This window comes from Polypterus senegalus, chromosome 1 (genome assembly GCF_016835505.1).
Source record: "Polypterus senegalus isolate Bchr_013 chromosome 1, ASM1683550v1, whole genome shotgun sequence".
Classification (NCBI taxonomy): Eukaryota; Metazoa; Chordata; class Cladistia; order Polypteriformes; family Polypteridae; genus Polypterus; species Polypterus senegalus.
In genome coordinates, this window is record NC_053154.1 from 36,284,416 (window position 1) to 36,301,868 (window position 17,453).

The 17,453-nt window shown below is 38.3% G+C and overlaps 1 protein-coding gene across 6 annotated transcripts in view; it reads left to right on the top strand.

The window, feature by feature from the left end:
- LOC120524437 (apoptotic chromatin condensation inducer in the nucleus-like) overlaps positions 1–17,453 on the top strand; it is a 192,656-nt gene that overhangs the window by 83,826 nt on the left and 91,377 nt on the right. For all 6 annotated transcript variants that reach the window (XR_005632797.1, XM_039746308.1, XM_039746314.1 and 3 more), the window contains one exon: positions 13,760–17,287. Coding sequence is in view for 5 of the 6 variants with exons in the window: in XM_039746308.1 (XP_039602242.1) it covers positions 13,760–17,287 (3,528 nt within the window). In the remaining variant the exon portion in view is untranslated. The remainder of the gene's footprint in view (positions 1–13,759; positions 17,288–17,453) is intronic.

Here is a 17,453-nt window from a genome sequence, read left to right on the forward strand (position 1 = left end):
GGGATCCGGCAACTGCCTGTTCCTATCAGTGGGTTATTTCTTGACACAAACGGTTGACGAAGGCAATGCACTCTCACTACGACATAAGGCAGTAGATTTCGTTGCATCACATTGGGACAGATTTGGAGATGTTCTTCCTGTTGTTCTTTCCAACGCAAGTCGAGTTATCACAACAAGTCAGGAGTACTATCAATACATGGCAACATCTGGAGTTTATGGTGGTGAAGCTGAAATTCAAGCTCTTTCTGAGATTAGATCTTTCGACTCATTATCTGTCGTCTCCAACAAAACATCTATTCACAACTGCGTCTTTCAAGAAGTATTTCTTTCTCCTCGATGTCTGAATTCCTTTCTCACCGTTTTCCGTTCCTATTCTTACACCGGCGTATGCTACGGTGGGCGTCGGCTAGTGTTCAAATATTATAGCATAGTTTAAAAATGAAAGAGAAATTCAGCGAATCAGAATGAATTTTATTTTCCACTCTCATCTCAAAATTTAAAAGAAGATAAAGGAACTTTTAAGTACTCTGCAAAAAAAATAGTGGTTCTTTATATTTGATTTTAGAGTAAAGAAATTTAAAATACTGATTTTCTTCCATAAAATTATAGTTATGTCCTTGATGTGACATGATTTACAGTCAGACCTCGCTAAATCGAACTCAAAGGGACCCGAAAAAATAACTTGACTTACGGAGTTTACGAGTAATAGGCGCGGGTTAATCAAGGACATTATTTTTCTGGCTTAATTATTGTACAATACATGTAGGCTACATACCGGTACATCAGTGCTTCCCGATTGAGGGTTCCAGAATCCATCGAGGAAGAAAAATGAAAAACATTATTTGTACAAAATCTTAATTTATTTATTCCTTCCTAAATAATTAAATGGGCAGGCTATTTTGTATCAGTGCAATACGCTGCTTGTTAAAACTGATGACTTCCACTCTTACGCGCACTTAGTGCTGCGTGGGTATTATGAACTATCATATTAACATATTTTTTCTTACTTCATGTCAAACCAAGGGGGGTGTGAAATCGGCCTCGTCTGTCACAGGGGTGCAAGGGTGAAATTTGTACATGCATTTGGACTGTAATCTTGAACAATTTCTGGCAGTTTCTGTATCCAATGACTGCAGCCTTCTTCTGGCGCTTGCACACTTTCTCCACATAGCCTATTAAACACAATTCTGTGTCTTTTCTTGAATTTGTCCAGCCAACCATTGCTGGCTTTAAATTCTGAATGGCCCAACTCTTTGGCAAATTCTTTTGCTTTTGCTTGCAAAAGCTTCCCGTCAATAGGAACATTCCTATCCCTCGCTTGCAAAAACCACTTTAAAACACATTGTTCAATGACGGGCTACTCGCATTCCCTCATCCTCTTCTGATGGCCACATGACTTCTCACTGTACAGTTTCAAAATCTTTTCTTTTTCTTCCAGAAAAGTGGAGAGCATACTTGTGGGAATGCCGAATTGCTTTGCAATTTCCACTTTCTTCTTGTCGCCCTTTTTCGACGGCTCTGATGACGGTAACTTTTTCCACGATTGACAACGTTTTAAGCTTACGCTTACCATTTGCCATTTTCAGGGCACTTACAGTACGGGAGACTATGGAGAAGCACACAGACACGAACACTATTCAAGGCTCCTCCTGGCAAGAGACTGACAAAGGTGAAGGGAAAATGGGCTAAAAACATCTTTCTTGAGACAATTTGGAAATTCCACACGCCACCCAGTTAGTTATGACTCATGAAGCACTGAAGGGACGCGGATTATTCCAGCCACTCCCTTTAGTTTTCGGACAATTTTCGTCTCAAAATAGACGTCCTACCCTCAGAGAGTCGCTTAATCCCTTGTGGAATGCATTAAGATAAGACTTTGCGTCCCTTTTCTTGGTTTTCTGGACCACGTGTTATGAAATGTAGCCTCAGAATAATAACCCAAAGGCCATAGAAAATTCGACTAACGGAGGTTGGGAGCCAAAAAGTTTTCGAGTTGAGGAGATCTAAATACATTGGTCTTATGGGAATTCGGCCAGGGACTAACGAGCAATTCGACATTGGGAGGTTTTTGACTTAGGGAAGGTCGACTTAGTGAGGTCCGACTGTACTTTATTTTATGACTAGCAAAATACCCGCGCTTCTCAGCGGAGAAGTAGTGTGTTAATGTAGTTATGAAAAAGAAAAGGAAACATTTTTAAAAAAACATAACATGATTGTCAATGTAAGTGTTTTGTCACTTTTATGAGTGTTGCTGTCATATATATATATATATATATATATAGCAAAATACCCGCACTTCGCAGCGATGTCATGTGTTAAAGAAGTTAAGAAAAAGAAAAGGAAACATTTTAAAAATAACGTAACATGATTGTCAAAGTAATTGTTTTGTGTATTTGGCGGCAGCGTCACTAAGTTGTTTTCGTCTAGCTGCATCAGAAAATGTACCACGACGTCTGATACGCCTCCTTTTTACTGTTTTATCACAGCTTGGATTGCTGCTGTCATAATGGGTTTGAGTCTACATATATATATATATATATATATATATATATATATATATATATATATATATATATATACACATATATATATATATATATATATATATACACACATATATATATATATATACACACATATATATATATATATATACACATATACATATATATACAAACATACACACAGGTATATATATGTATGTGTCTATATGTGTGTGTATAGCTTTGGTCACTGAGTGCAAGGGAAAAATAATAAAATGTAGTCTAAGTTATTAAACAGTAAAACATTAACGTTTTAAGAAGTACAGGTACATTGAGCACTACTGGAGTGGTTGCGGGTAAACTACATTTTAAAGACAGTGTAACAGAACAGGTAAGTAGTACTAACAGCAGCTAAAATGTATATGGATCATCTCTCGGTAGTTGATCCCGTTTGAAAGGTGCTACACGACGGCTGTGGTATAGAAATTACATTTTCTATGTGAACGTCCAAATTTCTGCCTCTGGTAATGTGCCTTACCGACATTACCAGCAGTTAAAGAAAATTAGTTTTGTGTCCTCTGCAGTGTTAAGAGAGAAAGGCTTTGGTTTGGGATAAAAGGAAAAAAGGTGTAAAGAAAGGAAACTTGCCTTTTTCTTTTATATAGTATAGAGAAATGTGTTCGCTGACGATATGAGTGCCTTTTGGGGACAGTCGCGGTGGGTCTTGTGTAGACTGGTGAGACGTCCCTGCCATTATTCGGCTGTGATGGCGCACTGTCAGTTCTCCACTCCTGTGCGTGTCTTCATAATCCGAGCTGACGACCTCATAATCGTATACGTGCAAAAGAAAGTGCGAATCGCCTTAATATTAGTTTGTCGCAGTGTAGAAAAGGGGTCCCGTTTTTGCAGTTGTCTGGGCTATAGATCAGGGGGAGGATGAAAAAAATTAAAAATCCTCACTTTGACTTAAGGCAGAAGCGCAGTCAGCGTCTCAAAGGCCGGCACAGCTATGCGCGTGCGCAGGCTGCTCGACTTTCGCTAGGCAGGAGACCCCATTTTTTGCAGACTCGTTCACGTGATCAAAAGTCTCAGCGCTCTTTGGAGGTCATTCATATATATATATATATATATATATATATATATATATATATATATATATATATATATATATATATATATATATATATATATATATATATATAGCAAAATACCCGCGCCTCGCAGCGAAGAAGTAGTGTGTTAAAGAAGTAATGAAAAAGAAAAGGAAACATTTTAATAACAACGTAACATGATTGACATTGTCATGAGTGTTGCTGTCATATATACAGTGGTGTGAAAAACTATTTGCCCCCTTCCTGATTTCTTTTTCTTTTGCATGTTTGTCACACAAAATGTTTCTGATCATCAAACACATTTAACCATTAGTCAAATATAACACAAGTAAACACAAAATGCAGTTTTTAAATGATGGTTTTATTATTTAGGGAGAAAAAATCCAAACCTACATGGCCCTGTGTGAAAAAGTAATTGCCCCTTGTTAAAAATAACCTAACTGTGGTGTATCACACCTGAGTTCAATTTCCGTAGCCACCCCAGGCCTGATTACTGCCACACCTGTTTCAATCAAGAAATCACTTAAATAGGAGCTGCCTGACACAGAGAAGTAGACCAAAAGCACCTCAAAAGCTAGACATAATGCCAAGATGAAAAGAAATTCAGGAACAAATGAGAACAGAAGTAATTGAGATCTGTCAGTCTGGTAAAGGTTATAAAGCCATTTCTAAAGCTTTGGGACTCCAGCGAACCACAGTGAGAGCCATTATCCACAAATGGCAAAAACATGGAACAGTGGTGAACCTTGTGGCTGGCCGACCAAAATTACCCCAAGAGCGCAGAGACGACTCATCCGAGAGGTCACAAAAGACCCCAGGACAACGTCTAAAGAACTGCAGGCCTCACTTGCCTCAATTAAGGTCAGTGTTCACGACTCCACCATAAGAATGAGACTGGGCAAAAACGGCCTGCATGGCAGATTTCCAAGATGCAAACCACTGTTAAGCAAAAAGAACATTAGGGCTCGTCTCAATTTTGCTAAGAAACATCTCAATGATTGCCAAGACTTTTGGGAAAATACCTTGTGGACTGATGAGACAAAAGTTGAACTTTTGGAAGGCAAATGTCCGTTACATCTGGCGTAAAAGGAACACAGCATTTCAGAAAAAGAACATCATACCAACAGTAAAATATGGTGGTGGTAGTGTGATGGTCTGGGGTTGTTTTGCTGCTTCAGGACCTGGAAAGCTTGCTGTTATAGATGGAACCATGAATTCTACTGTCTACCAAAAAATCCTGAAGGAGAATGTCCGGCCATCTGTTCGTCAACTCAAGCTGAAGCGATCTTGGGTGCTGCAACAGGACAATGACCCAAAACACACCAGCAAATCAACCTCTGAATGACTGAAGAAAAACAAAATGAAGACTTTGGAGTGGCCTAGTCAAAGTCCTGACCTGAATCCAATTGAGATGCTATGGCATGACCTTAAAAAGGCAGGTCATGCTAGAAAACCCTCAAATAAAGCTGAATTACAACAATTCTGCAAAGATGAGTGGGCCAAAATTCCTCTAGAGCGCTGTAAAAGACTCATTGCAAGTTATCGCAAACGCTTAATTTCAGTTATTGCTGCTAAGGGTGGCCCAAACAGTTATTAGGTTCAGGGGGCAATTACTTTTTCACACAGGGCCATGTAGGTTTGGATTTTTTTTTCTCCCTAAATAATAAAAACCATCATTTAAAAACTGCATTTTGTGTTTACTTGTGTTATATTTGACTAATGGTTAAATGTGTTTGATGATCAGAAACATTTTGTGTGACAAACATGCAAAAGAATAAGAAATCAGGAAGGGGGCAAATAGTTTTTCACACCACTGTATGCCTGCCTGAATAAGTCACCCTCGCTTCGCTCTTTTTTATCGTTCATTTAATCATGGCTAGTGGTGGAAAAATTATGAAATGGAAGGAGGATTACACTGAGTATGGCTTTACCAAAACAATTATTGATGGCGAATCGATTATTCATAAAGCTTGAATTGGTGATCTGTTTTTCTGTGTTAACCTCATATTTTTTCATACTTCTTCTCAAACCAAGGGGGTGCGAGGGTAAAATGAATCGAGAAGACAAGGAAACATTTTAAAAATAACGTAACACGATTGTCAGTGTAACCTTTTGTAAGTAGTGCCTGGGGGATTCAGTGTGGAGAATCTCTAGAGACAGCGTGTGTATTAACTTGTGGATTTTTCTGTGAGTATTTGGTGACAGTGTGACGAAGTTGCTTCGGAAGATGGCGTTAGCCGCGGAGCTCAGCTGAGGTGAATGAGGTGAATGGGAGGGGGGATGATGACGTCACTCCTCCACCCGCCTTAACTATCAATTCCCCCACAAACACAGTCTCTCGTAATTTGCATAAGCACAGCCTTTGACCAGCAATTTGAACTTAGTTAGAAAGTGATCAAAACTGTCGTTTATACCCAGCGTCCTCTCATTAAATTAGTATCCCGCATTAGCCGTGGGCATGACAAACGCCAGCAGCAGCCTGTCTATGAACTTAATTTGAGCTTTAGGTTTACACCGTGCTTTGTTTCTGAAGTAGCTGCAGGCATGAATATGCTTGTAGAGTATGTGTCACTCGCTCGCTTCTTATTGTTTCGCTGCCTTCTCAATTGTATAATGCATGTTTTCTTTAGCGCTTTTTGGAGCTCTTCCTGGTTTTTTTACGTAATGCGTTGACTGTCAGTTCACGTGATTACGTGGGAGGCATGATGATGTCAAACGAAACTCCGCCCCCCAATAGCTTCCATTTATGACCATTACGTGTAGAATTTCGAAATGAAACCTGTCCAACTTTTGTAAGTACGCTGTAGGGAATGAGCCTGCCAAATTTCAGCCTTCTACCTACACGGGAAGTTGGAGAATTAGTGATGAGTCAGTCAGTCAGTCAGTGAGGGCTTTGCCTTTTATTAGTATAGATTTAAAGTAAAATCCCACCAGAAACTGCAGTGCTGAGTAACAGAGTATAGTAGCTATATGGTATTACAAAATAACAATAAAAAATAAATTTCTTAAGAGGCTTTAAACGCAAATCTAATGTCATTCTTTTAAATGTGAAACTTGAACTCATAAGGTACAGGGAAACCATTGCATGCAGTTTTATATCATTAAGTTAAAATGTATTAGGGTTTGTTTTGATTTCTGATATTATTTTTGAACTAACTTTGTCCTTTAGCATGTATTTTGGTGGTGTTTGATCATAGGATCATTTTTGGTAACAGGGAATGCCTGAATTGATTAAAATTTAAATTAATGGTAATTGTGTGTTTGCACTGTGAAAATCCACATTAAGAAAGGGTTTTCAAGAACAGATTATCTTCACAAAGCAGGGGAAATCTCTTTCTGTTAAACATGGACAAAACCTTTCAAAGTTGGTTTCTGGTGACACCGAACTACTGTATAATAAGCAAGATAGACAGTGAAGGGGTAGGTGGATTTGAAACCAGCCCAGTAGTTTCATTTTTGTAGTCTTTAGTGCCTTAATGAGTGAATTGATGTTTATGGAGTGTGGAAGCACCAGTAATCATTAAGGTGCTGTCCTGCTCTAATTAAAGTTAAAATTGCATGTTTTTATTTTTTTTGTTTACAATTAAATCTCCTAAGGATCCTGGCCTTTACAGAATAAATGACTTCAGATTTAAAATATAGCACTTTTCATATGTTTATAAATGCTTTTTGCTTTTCCTCTCTCAGCAAGGACTGTATCTTCCTATCTCCTAATGTCCACATCAGTGCATAAGACAATGCCCTCCATAATGTTTCGTACAAATATTTAATTTAAGGTTATTTGCATATGTTTCCATCACACCATGTAGAAATGACAACACTTTTTCTACGTGGCCATTTCAGGGTATTATATTGATTAGGACAAATGGTGTCACAAGTGTTTGTGATTGCTCAGGTGTGTTTCATTACTTCATTAGGGCAGGCAAAAGATACCTGGGCTTGCTCCTACCTACAGACTACTGTTTGGAGTCTGTAGTTGCCATTGTTTAACATGAGGATAAGAGCTGTGAGAATCAAAATTAACGAAACCATTATGAGGCTGAAAATCAAGAATAAAACCATTAGAAGCTACAGTAAAACCTTGGGATTATCTAAATCAATTGTCTGGAATATCATTAAGAAGAAAGAACGGACTGGTGAGCTCAGGCCAAGGATGGCCTCCGCTGCTACAGACAGAAGAATCCTCATTATGACACAGCCCCAAACGGCCATCCAGCAGATCAGAAACAGCCTTCAGGAGGCAGATGTGAATGTGTAAGAGACTACTATCCACAGACTTAATGAACAGATGCCACATTTCCAAGATGCAAACCACTAGTTAGCCACAAAAACAGGATGGCCAGACTACAGTTTTTATAAAAGTACTTAAGACTCTTCAGATTTCTGGAAAAAAGGTTTGTGGACAGACAAGGCAAAATATTAACTTGTATTGGAGTGATATCAACAGCAAAGTGTGGAAACAAAAAGGATCTTCTCAAGATCCAAAGCATACCACTTCATCTTTTAACATGAGAATCCCTGAAGCCTATGAAAAAACTTGTAATCCTGGGCCACCTTAAATTCCTTTGCACCTCTCCTCATCAGCGACTTTTGTTTTGTAAATGTGTCAGTCAGCGCAAGTAGCCTGTCTGCGTGTGAAGTGCCTGGAGTTGTATAGGGTAAATAATATATTGTTATTTGAAATACATACATTTCATGTGTGTTCCTTGTCTACAATGATCTGTATAAGTATAGGATGAAAGGAAATACAAGGCAAGAAATGCTGTACACATACCTAAACTTTTTCCATATTATTGTAATAATGACATGAAATGTATAATGTGTGAAGACTTTAGTCCAAATATCGAATAAACGTGTGCTTTTTTTTCAAGAATATAATAAAAAAAAAACGTTCAATTTACATGTTGCGTCAATGAGTCAAAAACCCCAGGGGCCTCATGTATAACGCCGTGCGTAGAACTCGCACTATAACATGGCGTAAGCACAAAGCCGAAATGTGCTTACGCACAGAAAAATCCAGATGCAGGAATCTGTGCGTAATCCAACTTCCACGTTCTTCCGCTACATAAATCCCGATTAGCGTGAAAACTAACGCTCGTGCACGCGCATTATGTAACGCCCCAAATCCTCCCAGAATTACGCCTATTTGAATATGCAAATCAATATAAATCGCCCTTAAGCGCAGCCTTCTGTGAAAAGACAATGGGAAAAGCACGGGGTGAAACATAAGAATTTCAGCGAATACCAAGTGGAGGCAAAGGAAAAACATACTATTTGTTCAAATAAGCCGTGGTATAATCAACAAAAGGAAGTTGATCGAGTGGCATAGCGTGTTGGAGAAACATGAAAGCTCACATCCACAAAATCGCACAGTGCCGGAAATAAAAAAGAAGTCACATATCAAAGTCGCCGTGGAAAGCCGAGTTGTAAGCCCACTGTCTGAGTGTCATATGAAAGCTTATTAGGGTACAGAGAAAAAAAGCCACACGGTGGGGAAAAAGCACGAAATGTCCACTTCAATCTCGACATTTCCACTTTAATCACGTAGTTTATTTTGTCATTAAAGTAGAACATCATAAAATTCATCTTAAAATTGTTTAATTAACCAGTTTCTAAAATCACATCGTAATTAAAGTAGCACGTTAAATGCTTTGTTTTGTATTTGATTTTCTATGTGCTCTATGTGTGTGAATCACTACTTGTTTCTTAAACCGCTCTCTTCCTCCAACTGGACACAGAATCCATTACATTCGTGATATTACAGCTCTCTGAATAACTAAAATACTGAGATGTATACGTGATGTCATTTTCATGATGATAGGAGTTAAAGCACATTACTAAACATGTGTTTCACTTGATGAAATAATTTATTGCAGCAGTACTCAGGGGCGGCTCTAAGCTTGTGGTGGCACTGGGCAGAGGAAGAATCGGTGGCTGGCTCCTTCGCCCGCCAATGCCAGTAAAGTATCTTATGCACGGTGGATGGCCACGTCCGTTGCAGACACTAGCCGCCTCGTGCTCATGACACAAGCATTTAACTTTTGCCGAAATTTGTCGCTGCGTTTTAGCTGTGTTGTTATTTTATCTTTCTGTTTTATATTCAATATATATTGGCGTAGCCGCCACTGCAGTCAGTGCTTTTCTTTCCCCAAGTAACCGATCGCCATACAATCAGCTCTGTAATAGACGTTAAGCCATCTGTAAGCTTAGCGCCGATTCTTCAAAACGATTAAAGAACATTGAAATATCTTCGTAGTACATGTTTAATTATTCTATCCTTAAAGACACTCCCAGTGAAGAATATAGATTATTTAAATGAAGTTAAAGTTTTATCTGTATAATTTAACAAACATATTTTGCTGCATTTCACCTTAAAAATGATATCGTCATCATATGTAAATACACGCTTTATAAAGTGGCTCAGGTTGTGAGATATTATAACTGTAGTGCAAGTTTACAGTGGGGTGATTGTACTTATAAGTACAAACAGTTCTACAAGGAGCACTTGATTGGCTGCATTTAAAGTTCTTGGGATTAAACTGTTTTGAACCGCGAGGTCCGTACAGGAAAGGCTTTGAAACGCGTTTTGCGTGGCAGAGACAGTGTGTGCTTAATGCGTATACCGATAATTCTCTTTCCGATCAGCTGCTGCTGTGATTCACACTCAGATACAGTGATATACATACTCCGAGTGGTGCAGTGAGAGAAATATGGAAAAAGATGATCCGCTGTGGCAACTCCTAACGGGAGGAGCTGAAAGAAGAAGAAGAAGAAGTAGAAGAAGTGAGAGTAACAACGCTAAAGCAGTTATGGCATTTGGAATACTATGGCTGTTCCCTGGACCATTATATTGTTACGAATTAATTACAATCAGATGCATTACACTAATAAACAATATGCGGTTAGTTTCTGTGTATTTATAAAGCCGCGTCATGAAAATAATGAGTAATCACACAAGAACAGTAGCACTGCTTTGACGCTGGGTGCCGCCAGTTTGCAAAACCGAGCGGAGAACTTGCGTACGACAAGACATGAGGTACCGTGGAAAAGTGCGTGGCTTTACGCCAAGTGTAGGTTTTATACATCGCGATTTGAACTTGGAAAAGTTCTTACGCAACATTTCTGTGCGTACGCACCGTTTATACATGAGGCCCCAGCTCAAATGTCAATCGACAGAAAGTTGACATGTATTCTTGCAGGATGCACAGGGAAGAAATGCTCCCTTATAACCAAAAGGTTTCGGGTCCCAGTCCGGGCGCTCCGAATTTTGAGTAGTGAGCTGCTATTATTATTACTATAATATAATAAAAACATACATTTGATTTGAGTCTGTAACATCCAGTGTAAATTTCGTCTACTTGTAAAAGTTAGCATTTTATTTTTTATTATTATTCAGTTTTATGTTGTCAGTGACGTTCACGTGGTACAATAAACTTGCCTCTCCCTCTCTGAGTTGGTGATGTTTATCTCTATTCTTTTCACAAGAGCAGCAATGACCACAGCTGGTGGCATTTTTGAAAAATGTATAAATTACATCCATGGGCTACTGTTTTAGTTAGCAAATAATATTTAAAAAAATGAAACTAAATGGAGAGAGTAAGTTGAATTTTAAATGATGCAGTGGAAGTCACTGTTTTTTCTATTACACACAGAACTGCCTCATAAATTCTAAACTTCAAGCTATTAAAAATATATTGTTATACTGTATAGAAAAATTACAAAAAAAAGTCTGCACTGTAGACTCAGACCTGGGGTGTCAAAGGGGTGGCCAACTCCAACCCTGGAGAGTCGCAGTGGAGACATGCCAGCTGTAGAACTGCTGGTTCCTTTGTCATTTGCATCTTATTGCAAATAAGGAACAAATAAAACAATGAATATAGACTAAAATAAGCAGTTAAGGGTTCAGAATCTTAACAAGCAAGACAACTAAAATCAAGCAGAAAAATGTCACTTGAGCAATAAGTGCTTTATCAGCAATAAATGATTTCTAAAAACCTGAAGCCACTGGAGCCCTCTAGGACCGATGTTGCTCAACCCTGATTTAAAGGGTCTGAGTCTTAAATAGGAAATAAATTAAGTTATTTAGTAGTAAAAACTAGTCACTAATTAGGAAACTAGTTAGAATGAAAACCTGTAGCCAATGTGGCTCTCCAGTATCGAAGTGTAAAATAAATTTTGGTACTGAACTGCCTGTTATTCAAAGATTTAATCCATTGCCATCAACATTTTGAATCGAAATGCTAATTTTCATACCAAAGTCTGCTTTTTCTGTGACACAGTTTTACACAAAGTGTTATCCAGTGATTAAGAATTTGTGTTTTTGTTAATTTATTAATTTAGAAAGATCATTGTTTTATTGTTAAGTTAGACTTCTTAATACTGAGTTTTTTGAGGCTGGATGCAAATCCTGCAATTTAGATGCTCAAAAGTTGCCACTTAAACCTTTTCTAGCTGTTTGGATATAAACAAAATCCTTTATCTTATCAGAGAGAAAATGCTTTTTCGGTATACTTTTGACATTTCCCCTGCAAATAAATAAAAGTTCTAACTGTCTGTCAGTCTATGGCCGTGTCCACACTAGTATATTATTGTTTAAAAATGTAGGCATTTTTCTCCATTTTCGCCTTTCATCCACACTACCCCAGCATTTACAACTGATGAAAACGAATACTTCTGAAGGTGGTTTCCAGAGCTGGAGACTTTTAAATTTCATTATGAATAGTTAAAAATTAAAATTTCTTAAAACACTATTGCACTCAGACTGGTTCATGCTTATTACAAGGCTCTTCCCTGATTGGATCCTGCTCATTTCAATTGGCATATTTACATGCATCTCAATAACCCAATTATTCACAAAAATCTGATTTCTAAAATTGCATGTAAACCCTTTTTCTTATTATAGAAATCAGGTTATTGGCCCCTGAGAAACCTCATTAACAGATGTAGATTCCTCTGCAAATAATCTGATTATGTGTCCATGTAAACCCTTAACTGTGTTGCTGTAAGAAGTTTGTAGTCTGCACATGTATGTTGCACTCTTGTCAGACTGCATTTGTTGCTTTATACACACTTTCAGCAGCCGTGGGTAAAAGCATCCATAAAATAAATTTCCACATGTTTGGGCAATTGCAATTTTTCTTCCCTTGAATGAAATAAAGGTGTCTTAATATTTCAGAAATTTCTAAATTTGTGTTGATAAGCTGAACGTACAGTGCTAAACTCAGTGACACAATCTCAAGAGAAGAAGGGTAACACATTAAAATTAATGTGTGTTAAGTAGCCCAATTACTTTTTAAAGTAATGAGTAACCTACTGCAACACTTGCTGAAGTAAAAACATCTGTGGTGTTGTTATTTCAGCAGCACTGGCTGTAATGCAAGAAGCAAAAATACTGAGCTCTTTTCAGGGCTCAATCCCACAGCCCAGCAGAAAGGAAAGTTTGCTGGATGCAATCCAGTAACAGAAACCTATAAAAAATGCATCAATTTTACTAAACAATAAAACACAAGAAAATTATTACAGACATCATGCTTTTTTTGGGTTTACAGTGGCCAATGTTGTTGTTCAACTCTTTTTTGCGTAGTTTAATGATGATGGATGTCGTTTTAAAAAAGGAGACCTCCAGAAGATTAATTGTGCTTGTAAGCACAGGTTGTCAGCAAACCAGGATTCTGCCTCAATAGGGTTATTTACGTGCTTGTAAACATACCGACTGTTTCATTCCCTGATTTGTCAGTTAAGAAAATAATTTACCAACATAGTGGGCATAGAAGAGGTGCTTTCCATGGTGTTTGTTGTGTTACTTACCTGTATGTGTGTAAATTGTGTTTTGTACAGTTTGCTCAGAAGGGAAATAATTTATCGATTGCTACAGTTTTATGGCTGATGATGTTTATTGTTGTACTGAACTTCAGAGCCCCTTGAAAATGCAGATTCTTGTAAATATTTGCTTATTTTTTCTTAAACTTCAGTAAGAGAAACTGGAAATGTACAGTAATGATACGTTGTGGGAACTTTAGATGCATTTAAATTTCCACCTTGTAACTGGTTACAGAAGTAATAATGTTATTATTCCCTTTCACTACCAATTTGTTCTAGTTCAGTAATAACTAAGAATAGTTGTTTACAACATGCTTTCAAACCCAGTAATGTTTCTTTTAACAGGTGGAAGGCTGTAAAACCTCAGGCACAAAAAGGAGGTCATTTGTCAGAGTCTCCCCCTCTCCTCCTCCTGAAACTAAACAAAGAAATTTGTCTCAAAGGGAAGCCCGCCGTAGATCAAGCTCAAGATCGCAGACCACATCTGCTACTTCATCTCAGCAAAGCCCAGTTGTACATCAGCCAGTAGAACATGGGGATCATTTACTTACTTCAGCTGATAACCAAATCTCAAAGCAGTCGACAGATTCTGTTTGTGGTGATGAATCAGATTTGCATACACCATGTGAAGTAACTAGAGAGAGACCTAGGAGGTCTCGTAGTTCAAAGGAGAGCTCCTTATGTTCAGATCTGGGTACTTCTCCAGTTTCAGATAAACCAACTGAAGCAGGGCTTCCAGCATTTGAGCAAGCAAGAGAATCCCGGCCTAGGCGGTCTTCTACCCGCCAAACCAAGGATTCTTCTCTTCTTTTAGCAACATCTGATGCTGTTATTGCAACTGAAGATCCATCTCCTACACCGAGAGCTGTCGCTTCATTATCTGTGAGAGTCATAAGTGATAGGGAATCCACAGGACACAGCAGTGGGAGTGCTGTTTTGGTAGCTCTTGAGAAAGTGACCAGTGGCTCAAAGGAAGGAAAAAAAGTCGGTGAATTTGAAGACTCTTCTGTACAGAAGCAGCAATTCAAAACATCAAGGTCTCCAAAAAAGGCAAAATCATCAACAGGCGAAAAGATTGACACAGATTTGAAGTTATGTGAATTACAACATATAGCAAAAGAATCTCAAGAAGTCATTGATTTGGAACCTCAAGAGAAATCCGCATTTGTACCTAAAGAAAGATCAAAGAGATCCAAACAGTTGACAGAAGAAAATACACCACCTGCTTTGGCATTGCCGACCATTGATGCTGTTCCTGAAACATTTTCTCTTCCTGATACTCCAAAACAAAGCCCTCCATTATTAGAGAAAGATGGTGAAGGAACATGCTCTCCAAAGGAAGATCAATGTTTGTGTGTTCTTCAAAATTTGGATAAGGAAGGAGAAAAAAACAGAACAGTGGAAGTAGAGGTAGTTCAGGAACAACCAGGACCACTAATTAAAGAAACGGAACAGGAGGAAAATGTAAACCGTTTAGAAAGGAGGAAGATGGACAGCAAGACTAAAACTGAGTTTTGTGAAAAGATTACTCTAGCACCGAAGGAACCTAGCATGGAATCAATAACAATCCTTCCATCCAAAGAAATAGCTGATATAATACTTGATGAGCCTAAGATTATATCAGAAAACACCATAAAGATGCAGGAGGCAGAAAGATTATTAACATCTAAAGAACTGGAAGTGCATTGTAAAGAAAAAGGAGATTCTAGTGCATTTGGAAAGGAAGAAAGTAGACAGGAGATAGATGAGCAAAATGAGGCAACTTCCCAGAATGTTAATGTAGAGCAGGGGCAGGCTAAAGTTGAGATATGCCCTCATATATTGTCTGATGAAAAATATAGTGAAACCCCAGAAAAAGTCCGGGGAAGTTTAGATTCATTAGAGCAATCACTAAATTTTTATTTGTCATCTGAAACATCTGGTAGCACACCAGCTGAAAATTTGCAATTAGAAATTGATAAAGAATCTACAGATAATTTGACCAGTTCAGAAAAAGCTGTCGAAACATCAAAGCTCAAAGAGGAAGTTAAACCGCTTACGTCCAGTGAGAATATAATTTCTAAATGTCCAGAAAATGTTTCTGAAGAGTACACGAAAGTAACAGATAGTGCTGAATCCCTTTCTCAACCCGAACAGCAGCCTTTGTTAAGGTGCATTATTGAGACTGGATCTTTTGTAGATTCAGAAGTGTCATTAGCAGAAATTTCGGAGGGTTCACCATTAACTGAGCATCCTGAGGCATGTGAGAAGAGAGAGGTGGAGTCTTTAGCTGATGATGAAGTAAATATTTCATTTCAAAGGTCAGATATAGAAGAAAACCATAATTCAGGATCAGCAGAAGAAACTGCTGAAGATCTGTCTGTACTCCAGGATATCACAGGGGTGGAAAATTATACTACTAATGAAAGTAGAGTAATATATCCAGCTGATGAGCCTGAAGATGATTCAAATAACAAACTCGACACTTTAACCCATACCACGCCTGAGAATGACAGCATTGTGATGTCAGGCAGTGATATGGCTTTAACACAAGAAGAGCAACTGGAACGCTGTACAGACAGTGACATAACAAATAAAACCAGTCTTTTGCAACTAAAGAGAGAGGTTGCAATCCCAAGTGAAAAAACACTTGGTGAAATTCCTCATGCATTGAGTCAAGAAAAGGCCCTACTACATGAAGACTCTACTGATGATTTTTCTCCTGAATGTGACAAAACAGCAGAAACAAAAACTATAATTTCCTCTGAGACAAGTGAACAGTTGGATACACATACTACTCCAGTTTTAACTGTTTCACAGAAGAGTGAAGCCGATGTTCTGAAACCACACAGAAAGTACAGACGATTTAGAGATACCCCCCCATCTCCAAAAACAGAACCTCAGTATCAGACAAAACCTGTATATCCCTTCCCTTCTAGTATAGAAGAGGTCAACAAAAGTTATCACAGTCAGTCTGTCGTAGAATGTGTGTCATCAGAGTCTCAAACAATTGCAGCAGACAGTTCTGTAAACCAAGCAGACAAAGAAAGTGTGAAGCAAGGTCAGCTAGAAAAAGATGTGTTAGAGTCCTCCGAGGCTGTATTAGTGAGTGAGGTGGAGGTGTCTGTTAGAAATGATGATGCTCATAATCAGTTTGCTCAAGCACAGGAACACACTGAAAATACCCATCAGCCAGAGCATGTAGGACAGTGTATTGATTCCATATTGATAGAAGACAAACAAGAACAGAGCTCAGTAGTAAATTTGAATGAATCGAAAGCTTTAGATGATCTATCATCTGTTGTAAAAGACAGAAGTAATGAAGATACTCCCGTTTTGACAGAAATATGTGAAGAACCCAGCCCTTGTAGTACTGAAGTATTACATGAAATACCAGCACCAGGCAATGTGCTAGAAACTGAACCATCACAGATAATAAAGCATGAGGAAGTACATGACAATAACATTTTTCCACTGAATAAGACACATGAGATAGAACTAGTTATTTCAGAACAGGCAAAAGATAGCCATGGTGAGTCATCTGATGTGGCCACATCATTTCATGCAGAAGTTAATATTAACAGTCAATTGGTTAAACCTTCAGAAGAACAGATACAGCCAAGTACTGTAAAAGTAGGGGAGGAGGCAATATGCAAATCAATAGCTACAGTGCTGCCTCCTTCTCCTCCATCAGAAGAGGTGGAAAACATCATTCTGGAAAAAAGAGAAAGCCGTCGCAGAGAATCTTCATCTTCCTCTTCTACTAACTCCTCTTCGTCCTCGTCCTCCTCCTCTTCCTCCTCATCTTCTTCTTCCCGGTCATCCTCATCATCCTCGCGTTCTAGGTCCAGATCACCTCGTAGAAAGTCACGTTCTCCTTCTAGAGAAAGCAGGGTGAGTAGTGGTTTGTTGGCTTCTTTTGAATTGATACAATAGAATTATCTTTGCTTTTATTCCAAAACAGTATAAAAATGTTGTTATTTTAGTTCTTGCTACCTTAGTCCTGTGTTTGTTTAATAAAGTAACATGTTTTAGTATCATTTAGGGCTGCAACTAACAA